Source organism: Zeugodacus cucurbitae, chromosome 3, assembly GCF_028554725.1.
Source record: "Zeugodacus cucurbitae isolate PBARC_wt_2022May chromosome 3, idZeuCucr1.2, whole genome shotgun sequence".
Classification (NCBI taxonomy): Eukaryota; Metazoa; Arthropoda; class Insecta; order Diptera; family Tephritidae; genus Zeugodacus; species Zeugodacus cucurbitae.
Window position 1 is genome coordinate 32,931,701 of NC_071668.1, and position 21,208 is coordinate 32,952,908.

Consider the following 21,208-nt stretch of genomic DNA (forward strand, 5'->3'; position numbering starts at 1 on the left):
ATCCATTAAAAATGAATGAAACACACCCAATATATAACTTAAAATATTTACTCCATCGTCGAATTACCGTTGAAGAACCTCATAAAAGAAATGGTCCGGTACAATACACTAACTGCCAAGAGTATGGGCATACCAAATCTTATTGCACTCTACGCAGTGTTTGTGTGGTATGTGGTGATTTACACCCAACATCAAAATGTGCTCTTAAAAAAGAGGATACAAATAAAAAATGCAGTAACTGTGGAGGAAATCACACTGCTAACTACAGGGGCTGCCCTGTATATAAAGACTTGAAATAAAAATTGTCACTGGGAATTCAAGCTCGTCGTAACCAAATGATTAATATTCCTCGTAATGAAAATGTAGAAATTGCAGACCAGAGTTCGAAACCTGGTAATTCTAAGAATATCCTTGTCCAGGGAAGCTATGCAAATGTGGTAAAAGGCAACACTGTGCAAATGCAACAACAGCAAAGTCCACCGAATGGAGGTATTGAAAATATGATTCTAAATCTTACACAATGTATGACACAATTTATGTCTACCATGCAAAACATGATCCAAGATTTGATCAAATCTCAAAACCAAATGTTACAAAAGTTATTATCTAAAAAATGAGTATGCTAAATATTTGCATATGGAATGCCAACGGTGTAAACCAACACTAACTGGAGTGACGATTTCTGACTGAAAAAAACATAGATGTTATGCTACTGTCAGAAACTCATTTAACAAATAAAAACAATTTCTTTATACCGGGATATAGACTTTATGTTAAAAATCATCCAGATGGAAAGGCGCACGGTGGAACAGCAGTATTGGTTAGAAATCGGGTAAACCACCATGCTTTAGAACCGCATGCTACAGCGCAGTTACAAGCTACAACAATATCACTGAAAAATCGAGGTTGTGACCTCAATCTGACGGCTATATACTGTCCACCTCGTTTTAAAATTACAGACTGCGAATTTAAAGATTTTTTTGGAATGCTAGGTCCAAGATTTCTAGCAGGTGGTGATTACAATGCAAAGCACATGTACTGGGGCTCACGTCTTATTAATCCGAAAGGACGACAGCTGTACTACACTATTATAAATAAGCACAATAACCTTGATATAATATCTCCTGGTAAGCCGACATACTGGCCCAGTGATAGAAACAAAATACCAGACTTAATAGATTTTGCTGTAGTCAAAAACATAGATAGATCGCTAATAACAGTAGATACATGTATTGACTTATGTTCTGATCATTCTCCTGTACTTATAAAGTTATGCGAACAGCCCATGATATTTGAGCCAAAAGTATCTCTAACATCTTTTAAAACTAACTGGTTGAAATATAGAAAATATATCAGTTGCCACATTAACATCGATTTAAAAATAAGTACAGGAAGAGATATTGGTGAAAGCATAATGGAATTAAATGATGTAATAACTAATGCAGCTGTCTTGGCAACACCTAAAAGAAACGTTAAGGTTTTTAGAAATATCTCTAATATTGAAATAGAAAAGCTTGTAAATGAGAAAAGGCAAGCGAGACGTGAATGGCAGTTAAGTCGTTCCCCTTCAACTCTGCGTCAACTGAAATCGGCTGTACGTAAGTTAAAAAAAGTTCTCAAACGCGATGAAGAATACAATACTGAAAATTATATAAAGCACCTGAGTCCAAATTCAAGCAAGAAAAACTCTCTTTGGAAAGCCCAAAAGTCTTTTAAGCCACCAGTAGATTCCAACATGCCTATAAGACATTTGAATGGTAATTGGGCGCGTAGTAATGAGGAAAAGGCAAATTGCTTTGCAAATCACTTAGAAAAGGTATTTCAACCAAATGGTCCAAAAAACAATTTTAAGTTGCCATCTTTGCCCAAAATCGCAAACGAGTCAAGCGTGTCTATTAGGACGTCTACTTATGAAATTACCAAGATCCTAAAAAAGCTAAATCCGAAAAAGTCTTCAGGACACGATAATATTACTCCAAAAATGTTAATTGAGTTGCCAAATATATCTATATCAGTGCTCTCTTTGCTCTTTAATGCAATTCTTGGTTTCGGGTACTATCCAATTTCGTGGAAAAAGTCGCAGATCATCATGATAGATAAACCTGGAAAAGACTTAACACAACCGTCTTCCTACAGACCAATAAGTCTCTTACCCTGTCTTTCCAAAATATTCGAAAAAGTTTTACTATCAAAAATGTCTCCTTTCCTCCACGAAAATAATATAATACCAACCCACCAATTCGGGTTTCGTGCTAAACATGGCACAGTAGAGCAAGTGAATAGAATTACAAACGAAATCCGGAAGGCATTCGAGCACAGAGAGTACTGTTCAGCTATTTTTCTCGATGTAGCTCAGGCGTTCGATAAGGTCTGGCATGAAGGCCTTTTATGGAAAATCGAAAAATAGGAAATTTACAGTTAAAGTAGCAGATTTCATATCAGAGGAACGAGCAATAAGGGCCGGTGTACCTCAGGGCAGTGTATTAGGCCCTACTCTGTACATAATACATACAGCAGACATTCCAATAGCTAATAACGTACCGACATCAACTTTTGTGGCTGACACAGCCCTAATAAGCCGTAACAAATGCCCCATAAGAGCATCAAGAGTATTAGAGGAGCACTTAACTTGTGTTGAAGAATGGCTAGCCAACTGGCGTATAAATATTAATGAGCAAAAATGCAAGCATGTTACATTCTCGCTAAGATCGGAAACATGCCGGACAGTTAAAATAAACAATGTGCTAGTACCCCAAGCGAATGAAGTAACTTATCTTGGGATTCACCTGGATCGAAGGCCCACGTGGCGGAAACATATAGCGAGTAAAATAACATGCATGAAGTTAAGAGCAGCCAATTTAAATTGGCTTTTAAACAAAAATTCTAAACTTAGCCTAGACAACAAAGTCCTGTTATACAATGCAATCATAAAACCCATTTGGATGTATGGTATTCAACTGTGGGGTACGACCTGTGCAACCAACATTGATATAATTCAGAGATTCCAATCTAAAATATCCATAAAGATCTTGATATTCCTATGGTAAAGAAGGAGATAGAGGACAGTAGAAAGAAATATATTTCTAAACTTCGTGAACATCCAAACCCTTTGGCTAATGCTTTGGTACATTCCTGCAATCAAACACGTTTAAAAAAGAGAGATCTACCAGCCTATTAGAGAGCACCGTTCTACCAAAACAGCTCAACCACATTCCTGAGCTTTTTTTTTAGTTGTAAATAGATTTAAGATTTTATTACTTTAAACAAAGCAGATTCAATAAATAAAGAAATATGTATAAAAAAAAATAAAATTTTAATCGACTTGCAAAATGCAAGTAATCAAATGCAACTCTGCGACAAAGACGTACGATATACGTTCTTTGTCTGCGATTGGCTAAATTTTTTTATGAAAAAGCTACGGTAGATGTCGCTGCTAAAATTATTAATCAGCTGATGAAACTTATAGCCTAGACAGACGTCAAAGTTAATTCGGATTAACTGCGCTTTTAATCAGTTTCAAATATGTAGGTGGCAGACGGCAGTAAAGCGAGTTATAAACTCCCATAGCAGCTGATTGGCAATAATACTTCCATTTTTGTATTATAAAATTGGATAGAAACAAATATTGCGGTTATTAGCCGCACAATTAGTACAAAGTCAATAATTACTAAATAATAAGCCCCCCCCTCCCCCCAAATAAGGATTTTTTTTAAATAAATCGCAAATAAAAAAGATTTATCACTGACTGAATCTTTTGAAACTCTTATACACAACTCAGCTCAAACCTATAACAGCCGTACGCAACTACACTAGACGGTGACTGTCTGTCGCCGTTTCGTCAGCGTTAAGATCTATGCGAAATACAAAAAAATATGGCACGCGCCAAATAAAACATTTACATTCAATTTATGTAGTGAGTATTTTAGATCAGTGATGCTCAATTGCGAAAGACGCAATAAAATACCAAACACTAGTGTTTGAGCGATAATTCTGCTACTGCGAAAAATATTACACAAACACGAAAGCGACTGAACACGTACGCTAGGTCTAGACAAAGAATCGGCGTTTGTTGCTGTTGTTCTACAACAAACATACAAATTTGTTCAGCGTACTTGGCAGCGAAAACGTGTAGTAGTATTTGTTCAGCGCAAACGTAAAATGTAGTAGTATTGAGGCTTGCACACGACTGTTTAGATCAGTGTTGTCCAATGCAATAGTATGTAGCTTTCACTTGTGTGCGTAAAGCGTTGCTGCAAACTGTGTTGGCAGAAAAGTACACTGAATAAATAATGAGCAATTTTTTTTATAATGTTGATGAAAATGATTTAAGTTCAATTTGTACAAATGTTGATCAGTGCGTTTTCCATTACTTTGCCCACATTTATCTCAGAATTATACTCCTTAATTCGAATGAGGTCAGCTATATGTTGATCCGAAAGATTGTTTCTATACTTATTTTGGGCCAATTTAAGTGTTGAAAATGAAACTTCACAGCTATATGTGGATTCAAACATGGAATATAATCTAAAAATTTGTGTTTTTATGTTATAATCTTTTGTTTCATCTATTTTCTTCCAAAAATTAATCCCTGATTCAATAGCCAATGATAAATCACTCCGCATCTTTAGTAATTTTTCTTGAACCTCAGGGTCTTGGTTATGAAGGGTGCAATATAAGGGATTATTATGAGTCGAAATAATTTAAATAGTATTCTGCTTTTTTTTGTAAAAACAGACTTGATCGTTCGGTACCTAAAATTAAATCATACTGATTGTGGGAGGATTCATAATGTCTACATAATGCATAACGTCTAAGATGTGCAATCACTTTATTACAAATGAGGCAATGGGCTTCTCCCTCCATATTTTCCACAAAAAAAAATTTGTCTCCCATTCAATTTTAAAAATTTTTATACATTACGCAAGGGGGTATTTTCTGGCAGTGTAAAAATTTAAACTTGCGCATACGTGCTAGCTCACAGAATTCTGAAACGCAACTGAAATAATTAGCTTCGCCATACGCTGTTGCCGAACCAAGCCATTCGTATGTTATACGAGCAGTTTATTGGCTCTTTCGTTTTTTCTGAAGCTGGCAGAAGAGTATACGTGTGAGTATACATGTTTGACGTCGCAGCAGCTAGCCTATGCCCCGGGCTTAGGAAAAACGCATTTTGGCCGACACTGGTTTAGATCATTGGCATACATATGTAAGCTAACACATAATGCCCAATTTCCAGTTGGGTACGAATGTGGTGAGGCCAACACAACATCTTGCCTCATCAGCAGATTGTGTGTGGGCAACGACCGCCACTAAAGCAAATATCAGATTACATAAACAGCATAAACAGTGTCAATAGCCGATTGCATAAACAATTGACCAGCGATCGTTGCTTGCACTATCATCAATTTTATGAAGCAGAGCAGCACGACGCAGATGTCAAAGCCGGCAGCGTCGACTACTGGACATGCGTTATTAGGGTTTAGTGGTTAAGTTAGGTTTTGGGCTAGCTCAGATTTAAGTTGATCCTAAGCCGAGACACAAGTCCCGGGCTAATAAAGTATATTTGCAGAACATAACTTGTGTAATTATTTGCCGCGTCGGTCGACCGGCTCACACAGTCTCCCCTGTTGAGCTTTACTGGCGCCCAACGTGGGGCTCGAAGAGGAAAATTAGCGATCAACAATCAACAAACCAGCCACAGAGCAACGGAATTATTTATTGAAAAATCATGTAAGTGAATGGCACAGCCAATCGTCATCATTTGTTAAATTAATAAAAGCAGCATTATATAAAGAGTGAAGTGATCTTTTTTTATTGTTGTTTTTGGTGGCCGTTAAGAATTGCGCCGCGTTTGAGTGAAAAAATACTTGTGTGTGTTAGTTTGTTCACGGTCTAATGAGCCACCCCCCTTACGATAAAGAGCTTTACGATAACTCAGTGCAGGAATTGATAAACCATACTAGCAGGTTACGTGTGGCAGACGTTGTGGAAACAGAGACCGGTATGGAGGCAAGACAGGTACAAGCGGTGTTAGAAGCCGCATTGGCGGCACAGGCCGCTCAATGGAAACAGGTTATTGATGGAAAAATTAGTGAAGTTAGGAACCAGATGAGTGCATTGAAGATCACGACCCCTGAAGTAGAAAGCTACCAGAAAATTGCGATAGTGCAGGGAAAATCGTGTAGTCAGACGTTAGACCTCGTCAAGTCATTGCCAGAGTTTGATGGTAAACAAGAGGAATATATCTCGTGGAGGCAAGCAGCGATGGCCGCCTATGAATTATTCGAACCTTATGAAGGCAGCGTAAAGCATTACGAGGCAGTGGGTATTATTCGGAATAAGATTAGGGGTTCAGCGAATAATATACTGGTCTCATTTAACACAGTGTTAAATTTTAAGGTCATTGTGGCACGATTGGATTTCACCTACGCTGACAAAACTCCAGTGCGCATTCTCCAATAAGAGTTAGATACCTTGCGTCAGGGCGATTTGAGCTTGTCACAATACTACGATGAGATAGAAAAGAAACTGACCCTCATAATAAATAAAACGCTTATGACATATGATACAGCTGCTGCAGCTGTCCTAAATGAAAAATTTAGATGTGATGCCCTAAACACGTTCGTATCGGGTTTAAAAAGACCTCTATACCAGGCTGTATTCCCAGCTAGACCAAAGGATTTACCAAGTGCTTTGGCACTAGCTCGCGAGGCCGAGTCGAGTCACGATAGATACAAGTTCGCGGCAACTTACGCTAAAAATGCCGAAGAGAGAGCTCAAAAGTCAGGGAGTCAAAAACCCCAAACTCGGCGACAAAATAATTATGCACAGAATAGTGGCAGCGATGCCAATCACGCAAAAAATCCACATTACTTCAAGAGTCAGGGCAGAAATAATGCAGGAAAGGCTTCATCATTTAGGCAACGCGAAAATGATAGGGATTTTCGTGGTAGAGGCCCCGAACCTATGGACGTCGATCTAGTTCGTTTAAATTTAGGCACCCAACGGAATCCAACAGGCACAAGTTGCCGGTATTCACAATGCTCCCGTTCAGGGAAATAAGAGACAGAATAATTCAGAGCGTATGACAGATTTTAGACGTCAAAGGATCAACAATTTGAATCATTCGGATGTTGATCAGGATTTTCAAGCGTATGAGGTTGCTGCCGCAGCTGCAGTAGCAGAGATAGACAATGAAAATGAGGTTGACTACGAAAGTGACTCTATTAAATTTTTAGAGGCCACTCCCGGCTACCGTTCCTTGAGCGGACGTTGGCTGGGAAAACACTAAGGTTCTTAATTGACGGGGGCGGCAAAAAATTATGTCAGGCCCGTAAAGGAGCTTAAAGGCGTAAAGCCGGTAGACTCCCCGTTTAATGTGAACTCTATCCATGGGTCCAATAAAATCAAAGAGAAATGCCTGATAAATATTTTCGGGGTAACATCCCCATTCTTTGTGTTGGATAATCTAACACTGTTCGACGGAATCATAGGCCTTGACCTGCTAACGCAGGTGGGCGCGGCTATTGACCTAGACGGAGGCAAAATAAATTATGGTACCATGTCAGAAGATCTGCAATATCATAAGTGCAGCAACGTTAACTTTACAAATGTCAACGACATACAGGTACCAAGTTCAGTGAAGGCAGAATTTAAAAAAATGATCCTGAAAAGGATTAAGGCATTCGCAGACTCTAACGAGCTGTTGCCATTTAACACTTCGATTGTGGCCACGATCCGAACCAAAGATAACGAGCCTGTTTATTCGAAGTTGTATCCTCACCCAATGGGAGTGGCAGATTTTGTCGAAAAGGAAATAAAAGAATTGCTACGCAATAAAATCATTAGACCGTCAAGGTCCCCTTACAACAACCCAACCTGGGTCGTGGATAAAAAGGGTTACGACGAGTTAGGCAACAAAAACAAACGTCTGGTTATTGATTTTAGGAAGCTCAACGAGCGCACTATTGCCGATAAGTACCCAATGCCGAATATTTCAATGATTCTGGCAAATTTAGGGAAAGCTAAGTACTTTACGACTTTAGATTTAAAATCAGGTTACCACCAGATTATCCTCGCCGAGCAGGATCGCGAGAAAACGTCTTTTTCCGTTAACGGTGGGAAATATGAGTTTTGTCGATTGCCATTCGGTTTGAAGAATGCTGGAAGCATCTTCCAGAGGGCGATCGACGACGTCTTACGCGAACAAATTGGCAAATCATGCTATGTTTACGTCGATGACGTCATAATTTTTTCCGAAAATGAATTGGGTTTTGGAAAAACTATGTGAGGCCAACATGAAAGTGTCACGAGAAAAAACACATTTTTTTAAAACAAGTGTGGAATATCTCGGTTTCATAATAACAAGAGGTGGGGCAAAAACTGATCCCGCAAAGGTCAAGGCCGTTCAGGAATATCCTGAACCTAAGGATTTGTTCAGCCTTAGATCCTTTCTAGGGCTAGCAAGCTATTACAGGTGTTTCATAAAAGATTTCGCCTCCATTTAACTGAGATCCTAAAAGGTGAAAATGGCTTAGTAAGTAAACACAAGTCTAGAAGGGTACCCATTGATTTTAGTGAGGCGCAACGCAATGCCTTCGAAAGATTAAGAAACATCCTAGCATCTGAGGATGTAATCTTAATGTATCCAGATTTTAAAAAACCATTTGACCTAACGACAGACACCTCCGCTAACGGTATTGGCGCAGTCCTCTCGCAGAATGGTAAACCAATTACAATGATTTCGAGAACGCTGAAAGATAGGGAAATACATTATGCAACAAATGAAAGAGAATTGCTGGCCATAGTATGGGCTTTAGGGAAACTTCAAAATTATCTCTACGGAACTAGGGACATCAACATCTATACAGACCACCAGCCTCTAACGTTTGCGGTTTCTGATAAGAATCCGAATGCAAAAATAAAACGGTGGAAGGCATTCATAGACGAGCATAACGCTAAAATTCATTATAAACCTGGTAAGGAAAACTCTGTCGCAGATGCTCTCTCACGGCAGAACATAAATGCGTTGGAGAGCGAATTCAAATCTGACGCAGCGACAATTCACAGTGAATTGTCACTGACCTACACGGTCGAAGCAACACAAAAACCCATAAACTGCTTCAGGAATCAAATAGTTTTGGAGGAGTCGCGTTTCCCTCTGAAACGAAATTTTAAACTCGCCACGTTATTCACTTCATAGATAGAAACAGCCTCATTGACGAAGTAAAGGAGGTTATTAACCCCCTCGTGGTGAACGCGATTCACTGCGAGCTACCGGCGCTAGCCAGCATACAACACGAATTGGTAAGATGCTTCCCATCTACCAAATTCTGGTACTGCAAAAACATGGTGTCGGATATTACGAACAAGGATGAACAAAGGGAAATAGTCACTACTGAACACAATCGTGCTCATAGAGCTGCGCAGGAAAATGTGAAACAGATTCTCTGTGACTATTATTTTCCGAAAATGTCCAAATTGGCAAACGAAATTGTCACAAACTGCAAAATATGCACGAAAGCCAAGTACGATTCCATCGTACGCAGGTGAAATGCTGCACATAGATATTTTCTCCACAGACAAGAAGCATTTTTTAACTTGTGTTGATAAATTCTCTAAATTTGCAGTAGTTCAACCGATACCGTCGCGGACAATAACGGATGTAAAAATACCCATCCTTCAGTTGATTAATTTCTTCCCAGGAACAAAAACTATTTATTGTGATAATGAGGCGTCCTTCAACTCGGACACCATTGTGACTCTGTTGAAGAACCAATATGGGATTGATATCGTAAACGCTCCCCCTCTCCACAGTTCTTCCAACGGACAGGTAGAGAAGTTTCACAGTACCTTGGTAGAAATTGCTAGGTGCCTTAAACTTGAAAGAAGAATAAGCGATACAATGGACCTGATCACTCAAGCTACCAATATAATACCGAACAATACACTCGGTCACAAATAAAGAGCCTATTGAGGTAATATACGCCTCAACCGAAGAATTCCGAAAGGAAGTGAAAGGTAAAATTGAACAAGCACAACAGGCTCAGCTCGATAGAAATAACCCGTCAAGGCAGAATAGGGTCTTTGAAGTGGGGGAAAAAGTAATGGTAAAAACTAATAGAAGGTTAGGGAACAAGTTAACCCCCCTGTGTGAGGAGAGGAGAGTAGAGGCAGATCTAGGGACAACAGTTCTAATAAATGGAAGGATAGTCCATAAGGACAACCTTAGATAAAGTACTTAGCCTTAAAAAATGACGAATTAATTTCTAATCACCTTATATTGCTTCTTTAGGTTTTCAATCACAATACTTCTCACTTTCGGGATAGCGGCAGCCAAGTTAACGGATTACTCACACTCGCATTACATACCGGTAGTGGACGGCGACGCACTGGTATGGAACGAATACAATTACCTGAGGCACTCAACTAATTTGACCGAGTTTATGCGCATGACAGACGAAACTGCCAACATAACGGACCTGTTCCCGCAATCGCACATGCGAAAGTTGCTAGAGATTGACAATAGACATGTTAGATCATTACTAGCCGCTATAAGCGAACACCATAGAATGGCAAGAAGCCTAGACTTTCTGGGTTCAGCCCTTAAATTTACCACGGCGCACCTTTTTGAAATTTTACTCACTCGAAATAGGATTATGATCACGGAAATTCAGAATATAATGCTCGCAATAACCCTTGCGAAAATAAAGGTAGTAAATCCAGTAATCATTGATGACGAGGGTTTGAAATCCATATTGGTTGGGCCAATCACAGATATAGCAATCACTGAACTAATGGAAGTGTCAACCGTTAAAGTTATTCAGCACAATGATGTAATTAATTTTATAATCAAATATCCTAGAGTTAAGTTTTTGTGTAGGAAAGTTTTGATTTTTCCGGTGGTACACAACGGCGTCGTGCTGCAAATCAACGAAAACACAGTGGTCGAGTGCAAGAGCGGAATTTTGGCGGTCAACAACTGTGAAGCAACAACAACTTCCACGTTCTGCAGATTAACTACAAACACAACATGCGCTCTGCAACTTCACACCGGTGGCACAGCACATTGTAACACGCAACCGAGTCACCTTAACGCTAGCACCATAGTTGACGATGGAGTCATAATCATTAACGACAGCCCAACCAGAATCGCCATTAATGAAACACCTGAGAAAAATGTAAGTGGCACGTATCTTGTCACTTTCGAGGACCATGTGTTCCTGAACGGCACTAAGTACGTTAACAGAATGAGCAGGCTGGAAAAGGCTCCAGGTATTGCTGCTTCACCCCTGCTGAACATCACTGGCCATGAGACCATTTTGAGTTTGCCTTACCTTCACCGCCTCAACAATCAAAATCTACAAACCATTGACGAAATTAAGGAAGAACTAACGACCGTCACGAGCCGGACACTTGCTTTCATCCTGGGTCTGGGAATAGCTGCGTTGATCAGTGGCCTCGCTTTCCTCTGGCAGTACAAGAAGAAAACACGAGCATTACACGAGATTAACCTGGTAGTGAAAGATATGGCAACGAACGAGGACGATCGTGTTTCGAAGGGGGGAGTAGTTAACACATAATGCCCAATTTCCAGTTGGGTACGAATGTGGTGAGGCCAACACAACATCTTGCCTCATCAGCAGATTGTGTGTGGGCAACGACCACCACTAAAGCAAATATCAGATTACATAAACAGCATAAACAGTGTCAATAGCCGATTGCATAAACAATTGACCAGCGATCGTTGCTTGCACTATCATCAATTTTATGAAGCAGAGCAGCACGACGCAGATGTCAAAGCCGGCAGCGTCGACTACTGGACATGCGTTATTAGGGTTTAGTGGTTAAGTTAGGTTTTGGGCTAGCTCAGATTTAAGTTGATCCTAAGCCGAGACACAAGTCCCGGGCTAATAAAGTATATTTGCAGAACATAACTTGTGTAATTATTTGCCGCGTCGGTCGACCGGCTCACACAGTCTCCCCTGTTGAGCTTTACTGGCGCCCAACGTGGGGCTCGAAGAGGAAAATTAGCGATCAACAATCAACAAACCAGCCACAGAGCAACGGAATTATTTATTGAAAAATCATGTAAGTGAATGGCACAGCCAATCGTCATCATTTGTTAAATTAATAAAAGCAGCATTATATAAAGAGTGAAGTGATCTTTTTTTATTGTTGTTTTTGGTGGCCGTTAAGAATTGCGCCGCGTTTGAGTGAAAAAATACTTGTGTGTGTTAGTTTGTTCACGGTCTAATGAGCCACCCCCCTTACGATAAAGAGCTTTACGATAACTCAGTGCAGGAATTGATAAACCATACTAGCAGGTTACGTGTGGCAGACGTTGTGGAAACAGAGACCGGTATGGAGGCAAGACAGGTACAAGCGGTGTTAGAAGCCGCATTGGCGGCACAGGCCGCTCAATGGAAACAGGTTATTGATGGAAAAATTAGTGAAGTTAGGAACCAGATGAGTGCATTGAAGATCACGACCCCTGAAGTAGAAAGCTACCAGAAAATTGCGATAGTGCAGGGAAAATCGTGTAGTCAGACGTTAGACCTCGTCAAGTCATTGCCAGAGTTTGATGGTAAACAAGAGGAATATATCTCGTGGAGGCAAGCAGCGATGGCCGCCTATGAATTATTCGAACCTTATGAAGGCAGCGTAAAGCATTACGAGGCAGTGGGTATTATTCGGAATAAGATTAGGGGTTCAGCGAATAATATACTGGTCTCATTTAACACAGTGTTAAATTTTAAGGTCATTGTGGCACGATTGGATTTCACCTACGCTGACAAAACTCCAGTGCGCATTCTCCAATAAGAGTTAGATACCTTGCGTCAGGGCGATTTGAGCTTGTCACAATACTACGATGAGATAGAAAAGAAACTGACCCTCATAATAAATAAAACGCTTATGACATATGATACAGCTGCTGCAGCTGTCCTAAATGAAAAATTTAGATGTGATGCCCTAAACACGTTCGTATCGGGTTTAAAAAGACCTCTATACCAGGCTGTATTCCCAGCTAGACCAAAGGATTTACCAAGTGCTTTGGCACTAGCTCGCGAGGCCGAGTCGAGTCACGATAGATACAAGTTCGCGGCAACTTACGCTAAAAATGCCGAAGAGAGAGCTCAAAAGTCAGGGAGTCAAAAACCCCAAACTCGGCGACAAAATAATTATGCACAGAATAGTGGCAGCGATGCCAATCACGCAAAAAATCCACATTACTTCAAGAGTCAGGGCAGAAATAATGCAGGAAAGGCTTCATCATTTAGGCAACGCGAAAATGATAGGGATTTTCGTGGTAGAGGCCCCGAACCTATGGACGTCGATCTAGTTCGTTTAAATTTAGGCACCCAACGGAATCCAACAGGCACAAGTTGCCGGTATTCACAATGCTCCCGTTCAGGGAAATAAGAGACAGAATAATTCAGAGCGTATGACAGATTTTAGACGTCAAAGGATCAACAATTTGAATCATTCGGATGTTGATCAGGATTTTCAAGCGTATGAGGTTGCTGCCGCAGCTGCAGTAGCAGAGATAGACAATGAAAATGAGGTTGACTACGAAAGTGACTCTATTAAATTTTTAGAGGCCACTCCCGGCTACCGTTCCTTGAGCGGACGTTGGCTGGGAAAACACTAAGGTTCTTAATTGACGGGGGCGGCAAAAAATTATGTCAGGCCCGTAAAGGAGCTTAAAGGCGTAAAGCCGGTAGACTCCCCGTTTAATGTGAACTCTATCCATGGGTCCAATAAAATCAAAGAGAAATGCCTGATAAATATTTTCGGGGTAACATCCCCATTCTTTGTGTTGGATAATCTAACACTGTTCGACGGAATCATAGGCCTTGACCTGCTAACGCAGGTGGGCGCGGCTATTGACCTAGACGGAGGCAAAATAAATTATGGTACCATGTCAGAAGATCTGCAATATCATAAGTGCAGCAACGTTAACTTTACAAATGTCAACGACATACAGGTACCAAGTTCAGTGAAGGCAGAATTTAAAAAAATGATCCTGAAAAGGATTAAGGCATTCGCAGACTCTAACGAGCTGTTGCCATTTAACACTTCGATTGTGGCCACGATCCGAACCAAAGATAACGAGCCTGTTTATTCGAAGTTGTATCCTCACCCAATGGGAGTGGCAGATTTTGTCGAAAAGGAAATAAAAGAATTGCTACGCAATAAAATCATTAGACCGTCAAGGTCCCCTTACAACAACCCAACCTGGGTCGTGGATAAAAAGGGTTACGACGAGTTAGGCAACAAAAACAAACGTCTGGTTATTGATTTTAGGAAGCTCAACGAGCGCACTATTGCCGATAAGTACCCAATGCCGAATATTTCAATGATTCTGGCAAATTTAGGGAAAGCTAAGTACTTTACGACTTTAGATTTAAAATCAGGTTACCACCAGATTATCCTCGCCGAGCAGGATCGCGAGAAAACGTCTTTTTCCGTTAACGGTGGGAAATATGAGTTTTGTCGATTGCCATTCGGTTTGAAGAATGCTGGAAGCATCTTCCAGAGGGCGATCGACGACGTCTTACGCGAACAAATTGGCAAATCATGCTATGTTTACGTCGATGACGTCATAATTTTTTCCGAAAATGAATTGGGTTTTGGAAAAACTATGTGAGGCCAACATGAAAGTGTCACGAGAAAAAACACATTTTTTTAAAACAAGTGTGGAATATCTCGGTTTCATAATAACAAGAGGTGGGGCAAAAACTGACCCCGCAAAGGTCAAGGCCGTTCAGGAATATCCTGAACCTAAGGATTTGTTCAGCCTTAGATCCTTTCTAGGGCTAGCAAGCTATTACAGGTGTTTCATAAAAGATTTCGCCTCCATTTAACTGAGATCCTAAAAGGTGAAAATGGCTTAGTAAGTAAACACAAGTCTAGAAGGGTACCCATTGATTTTAGTGAGGCGCAACGCAATGCCTTCGAAAGATTAAGAAACATCCTAGCATCTGAGGATGTAATCTTAATGTATCCAGATTTTAAAAAACCATTTGACCTAACGACAGACACCTCCGCTAACGGTATTGGCGCAGTCCTCTCGCAGAATGGTAAACCAATTACAATGATTTCGAGAACGCTGAAAGATAGGGAAATACATTATGCAACAAATGAAAGAGAATTGCTGGCCATAGTATGGGCTTTAGGGAAACTTCAAAATTATCTCTACGGAACTAGGGACATCAACATCTATACAGACCACCAGCCTCTAACGTTTGCGGTTTCTGATAAGAATCCGAATGCAAAAATAAAACGGTGGAAGGCATTCATAGACGAGCATAACGCTAAAATTCATTATAAACCTGGTAAGGAAAACTCTGTCGCAGATGCTCTCTCACGGCAGAACATAAATGCGTTGGAGAGCGAATTCAAATCTGACGCAGCGACAATTCACAGTGAATTGTCACTGACCTACACGGTCGAAGCAACACAAAAACCCATAAACTGCTTCAGGAATCAAATAGTTTTGGAGGAGTCGCGTTTCCCTCTGAAACGAAATTTTAAACCCGCCACGTTATTCACTTCATAGATAGAAACAGCCTCATTGACGAAGTAAAGGAGGTTATTAACCCCCTCGTGGTGAACGCGATTCACTGCGAGCTACCGGCGCTAGCCAGCATACAACACGAATTGGTAAGATGCTTCCCATCTACCAAATTCTGGTACTGCAAAAACATGGTGTCGGATATTACGAACAAGGATGAACAAAGGGAAATAGTCACTACTGAACACAATCGTGCTCATAGAGCTGCGCAGGAAAATGTGAAACAGATTCTCTGTGACTATTATTTTCCGAAAATGTCCAAATTGGCAAACGAAATTGTCACAAACTGCAAAATATGCACGAAAGCCAAGTACGATTCCATCGTACGCAGGTGAAATGCTGCACATAGATATTTTCTCCACAGACAAGAAGCATTTTTTAACTTGTGTTGATAAATTCTCTAAATTTGCAGTAGTTCAACCGATACCGTCGCGGACAATAACGGATGTAAAAATACCCATCCTTCAGTTGATTAATTTCTTCCCAGGAACAAAAACTATTTATTGTGATAATGAGGCGTCCTTCAACTCGGACACCATTGTGACTCTGTTGAAGAACCAATATGGGATTGATATCGTAAACGCTCCCCCTCTCCACAGTTCTTCCAACGGACAGGTAGAGAAGTTTCACAGTACCTTGGTAGAAATTGCTAGGTGCCTTAAACTTGAAAGAAGAATAAGCGATACAATGGACCTGATCACTCAAGCTACCAATATAATACCGAACAATACACTCGGTCACAAATAAAGAGCCTATTGAGGTAATATACGCCTCAACCGAAGAATTCCGAAAGGAAGTGAAAGGTAAAATTGAACAAGCACAACAGGCTCAGCTCGATAGAAATAACCCGTCAAGGCAGAATAGGGTCTTTGAAGTGGGGGAAAAAGTAATGGTAAAAACTAATAGAAGGTTAGGGAACAAGTTAACCCCCCTGTGTGAGGAGAGGAGAGTAGAGGCAGATCTAGGGACAACAGTCCTAATAAATGGAAGGATAGTCCATAAGGACAACCTTAGATAAAGTACTTAGCCTTAAAAAATGACGAATTAATTCCTAATCACCTTATATTGCTTCTTTAGGTTTTCAATCACAATACTTCTCACTTTCGGGATAGCGGCAGCCAAGTTAACGGATTACTCACACTCGCATTACATACCGGTAGTGGACGGCGACGCACTGGTATGGAACGAATACAATTACCTGAGGCACTCAACTAATTTGACCGAGTTTATGCGCATGACAGACGAAACTGCCAACATAACGGACCTGTTCCCGCAATCGCACATGCGAAAGTTGCTAGAGATTGACAATAGACATGTTAGATCATTACTAGCCGCTATAAGCGAACACCATAGAATGGCAAGAAGCCTAGACTTTCTGGGTTCAGCCCTTAAATTTATCACGGCGCACCTTTTTGAAATTTTACTCACTCGAAATAGGATTATGATCACGGAAATTCAGAATATAATGCTCGCAATAACCCTTGCGAAAATAAAGGTAGTAAATCCAGTAATCATTGATGACGAGGGTTTGAAATCCATATTGGTTGGGCCAATCACAGATATAGCAATCACTGAACTAATGGAAGTGTCAACCGTTAAAGTTATTCAGCACAATGATGTAATTAATTTTATAATCAAATATCCTAGAGTTAAGTTTTTGTGTAGGAAAGTTTTGATTTTTCCGGTGGTACACAACGGCGTCGTGCTGCAAATCAACGAAAACACAGGGGTCGAGTGCAAGAGCGGAATTTTGGCGGTCAACAACTGTGAAGCAACAACAACTTCCACGTTCTGCAGATTAACTACAAACACAACATGCGCTCTGCAACTTCACACCGGTGGCACAGCACATTGTAACACGCAACCGAGTCACCTTAACGCTAGCACCATAGTTGACGATGGAGTCATAATCATTAACGACAGCCCAACCAGAATCGCCATTAATGAAACACCTGAGAAAAATGTAAGTGGCACGTATCTTGTCACTTTCGAGGACCATGTGTTCCTGAACGGCACTAAGTACGTTAACAGAATGAGCAGGCTGGAAAAGGCTCCAGGTATTGCTGCTTCACCCCTGCTGAACATCACTGGCCATGAGACCATTTTGAGTTTGCCTTACCTTCACCGCCTCAACAATCAAAATCTACAAACCATTGACGAAATTAAGGAAGAACTAACGACCGTCACGAGCCGGACACTTGCTTTCATCCTGGGTCTGGGAATAGCTGCGTTGATCAGTGGCCTCGCTTTCCTCTGGCAGTACAAGAAGAAAACACGAGCATTACACGAGATTAACCTGGTAGTGAAAGATATGGCAACGAACGAGGACGATCGTGTTTCGAAGGGGGGAGTAGTTAACACATAATGCCCAATTTCCAGTTGGGTACGAATGTGGTGAGGCCAACACAACATCTTGCCTCATCAGCAGATTGTGTGTGGGCAACGACCGCCACTAAAGCAAATATCAGATTACATAAACAGCATAAACAGTGTCAATAGCCGATTGCATAAACAATTGACCAGCGATCGTTGCTTGCACTATCATCAATTTTATGAAGCAGAGCAGCACGACGCAGATGTCAAAGCCGGCAGCGTCGACTACTGGACATGCGTTATTAGGGTTTAGTGGTTAAGTTAGGTTTTGGGCTAGCTCAGATTTAAGTTGATCCTAAGCCAAGACACAAGTCCCGGGCTAATAAAGTATATTTGCAGAACATAACTTGTGTAATTATTTGCCGCGTCGGTCGACCGGCTCACACAGTCTCCCATGTTGAACTTTACTTGTATACAAAAAAGCAACAACAAAATCTGGAGTGTCATACTATGCAATTCGGCGTAATACTACAAAATACCGTTATTTTGAGCATATACATGTTATGTGTAGGTATCTCACTTGTTTGGCTGGTTCATTATTGAAAGTTTAATGCAAGTGTAAAGAAGTGTCGAAAAATAATATTAAAAAATAAATAAAAACTAAACCAAAAAGATGAAGCGATCAAAAAATCAAAAAAACTATTTCATCTTTTTTTAAAAAACCAAAGCAAAGTGGTCAGTGCTAAAATTTAACTCTAATATTATGTTCCCACAGAAAAATTGAAGTAATTAGATTATATTTAAACGCTTAACAAAACTACCCTGTTCTCACTGCCGTTGGAGATTTACGAATCAGCTGTTTTTGACATTCAGGCATAAACACCAAATATTTATTAAAGGAAAATAAATATATATATAAATATTGCTATTATATGTGCATATTATAATGTAATTCGTTTAATTATAATGTGTATATATCTGTGTATGGGTCTGGAGGTGAATGAGGACAAGACGAAATATCTCCTGTCATCAAACAAACAGTCGGCGCATTCGCGTCTTGGCTCCCACGTCACTGTTGACAGTCATAACTTCGAGGTCGTAGATAATTTCGTATACCTGGGAACCAGCATCAACAACACGAACAATGTCAGCCTCGAAATCCAGCGCAGAATAACTCTTGCCAACAGGTGCTACTTTGGACTGAGTAGGCAATTGAACAGTAAAGTCCTCTCTCGACGAACCAAAATCAAGCTCTACAAGTCGCTTATCATTCCCGTCCTGCTTTACGGTGCAGAAGCTTGGACGATGTCAACATCAGATGAGACGACACTAGGAGTTTTCGAGAGGAAAATTTTGCGCAAGATTTATGGTCCTCAGAACATTGGCAACGGCGAATACCGCAGACGATGGAACGATGAGCTGTACGAGTTATACGACGACATTGACATAGTTCAGCGAATAAAAAGACAGCGGCTACGCTGGCTAGGTCATGTTGTCCGAATGGACGAAAACACTCCAGCCCTGAAAGTGTTCGATGCAGTACCCGCCGGAGGAAGCCGAGGAAGGGGAAGGCCTCCACTCCGTTGGAGGGACCAGGTGGAGAGCGACCTGGTTACACTTGGGATCTCCAACTGGCGCCGAACTGCGAAGGAGAGAGACAGGTGGCGCACTATCGTCGATTCGGCTATAACCGGCTAAACGGTTGCAACGCCAATCACATACATACATATAATTCAGACTCGTGGCCAAATGTTTTGGGAAGTCGATTGCCAGGTGAATTCAGATGCATTCTTTAAAATCACTGTCTGCTCCATTCTAATTGAGTTCTGCCATGAAGTCTGGCGATGTTTGTGGCCATTGTATTTGAAGAAATTCCCAATGAACGAATTTCAAGTGCGGGAGTATATAAATGGTTTTGAGTCATTGGGTTTCCCTCAAGTGTTAGGAGCTATAGGTAATAGGTTAAATTTTTACCGATGGACTTTTTATATATTTTTAAGTTTTAGATGGTTGTCATATAGAAGTTCGCCCAGCAGCAGAAGATGCTGTTGACTACTACAATTACAAAGGCTGGTATTCCACAGTTCTTTTGGCTTTGGTAGATGCAAGGTAAGTTTTTTCATGAAGCTCTTTTAACACCTAATGTATTTCTTTAATGTTATAGATGCCGCTTTATATACATCAACGTTGGTAGTCCAGGCCGTTGTAATGACTCTTCAATATTTGAGAGTTCATCTTTAAAAAGCCAGTTGGCACAATCTAGTTTATTTAAAAACATGAGTAGACAAATTTCGTCAATTAATATTCCAGTAGTTTTATTGGGGGACTCTGCGTTCAAACTAGATGAACATTTGATGAAACCCTACCCTTTTTGTGTAAACCAACCTTCGGATAAAAAAAAATTTAACTATGTTCTCTCGAAATGTCGAAGAGTGGTGGAGAATGCTTTCGGTCTTTTAAAGGCAAGGTTTAGACGCGTTGGCAAAGGCTTGGATAACCACATGGTCAACACGAGAGCTGTTATCAAAGCGTGCTGCATTTTGCATAACTTATTATATGAGGAAAATGATGAAATTAATGAAAAGTGGATTGCAGCACAACAAATCGAAAACGAAACTCGATAGTTGCCAGAAAACGTCTCTTACGTTTGTGGATATGTTAACCCAAGAGCAGAGGAAATAAAACAAGCGTTTGTTTCATATTTCGGTCAGTAATTATTTGAAATTATTTATTTATTTATTCCACTACAAAAAAACAATATTTCTGTATTATATATATATATATAATATATACATTTTTTAAGTTTATTTATATTAATATTTTCCCATTCATACATTCTTTTTATTATATTCATTTATTCATTGACAATTCATTTTCATTTATTTACATATGTATCTTAAAACTAAAACTTAAATTTATCTTAATTTTTTAAATTCATTTACATTTTTTATTTACATATCTTAAAACTAAAACTTAATTTCTACTTAAATCTAGTTTTTGCGACGAAGGAAGTCGATGGAAGCGTCCTTCATTTGTCTGACATCGTTCACATACATTTGTAACATGTCCAGACGCTTTTCATCGGCTTCCTTCATCGCCTCAGTCGCCTTTAAAAAATCGTCTCGCATCTCCTCCATTACCATCACAGTCGTTTTTTTCTTCTTACCAGCCTCATTTGACGATGACCGAGTCGAGCTACCCGATGTAGAAGGGCCAACGTCAGGGCTCGGGAGCGGCGACTCCCCTTCTATTTCTTCCTCCAGATAAATCACCTCCATATCACCTGAAAATATTCATACATATTAAAAACTTTCTACA

General features: G+C 40.3%; 1 protein-coding gene across 2 annotated transcripts; it reads left to right on the forward strand.

The window, feature by feature from the left end:
- Positions 1 to 18,876: 18,876 nt before the first annotated feature.
- Positions 18,877 to 21,208, forward strand: LOC128920367 (putative nuclease HARBI1). Of its 2 annotated transcripts, XR_008470430.1 has the most exons (4): positions 18,878 to 19,844; positions 19,897 to 19,999; positions 20,055 to 20,596; positions 21,060 to 21,208. XR_008470430.1 is itself a non-coding variant. In XM_054227495.1 (3 exons), the coding sequence occupies exons 1-3, from the start codon at positions 19,640 to 19,642 to the stop codon at positions 20,512 to 20,514; spliced, it is 768 nt and encodes a 255-aa protein (XP_054083470.1). In that variant the 5' UTR covers positions 18,877 to 19,639; the 3' UTR covers positions 20,515 to 20,639. The 2 variants fall into 2 exon arrangements, 1 of the variants encoding a protein (XP_054083470.1); XM_054227495.1 differs by lacking the exon at positions 21,060 to 21,208 and having other exon boundaries at positions 18,877 to 19,844; positions 20,055 to 20,639.

What these genes read in the sequence shown, in the direction of transcription:
- LOC128920367 (XM_054227495.1), top strand. Translation starts at nt 19,640, where the DNA reads ATGTTTTGGGAAGTCGATTGCCAGGTGAATTCAGATGCATTCTTTAAA. An exon ending in TCAAGTGTTAGGAGCTATAG is followed by an intron (nt 19,845 to 19,896) that starts GTAATAGGTTAA and finishes TTTAAGTTTTAG; the next exon opens with ATGGTTGTCATATAGAAGTT. An exon ending in TTGGCTTTGGTAGATGCAAG is followed by an intron (nt 20,000 to 20,054) that starts GTAAGTTTTTTC and finishes TTAATGTTATAG; the next exon opens with ATGCCGCTTTATATACATCA.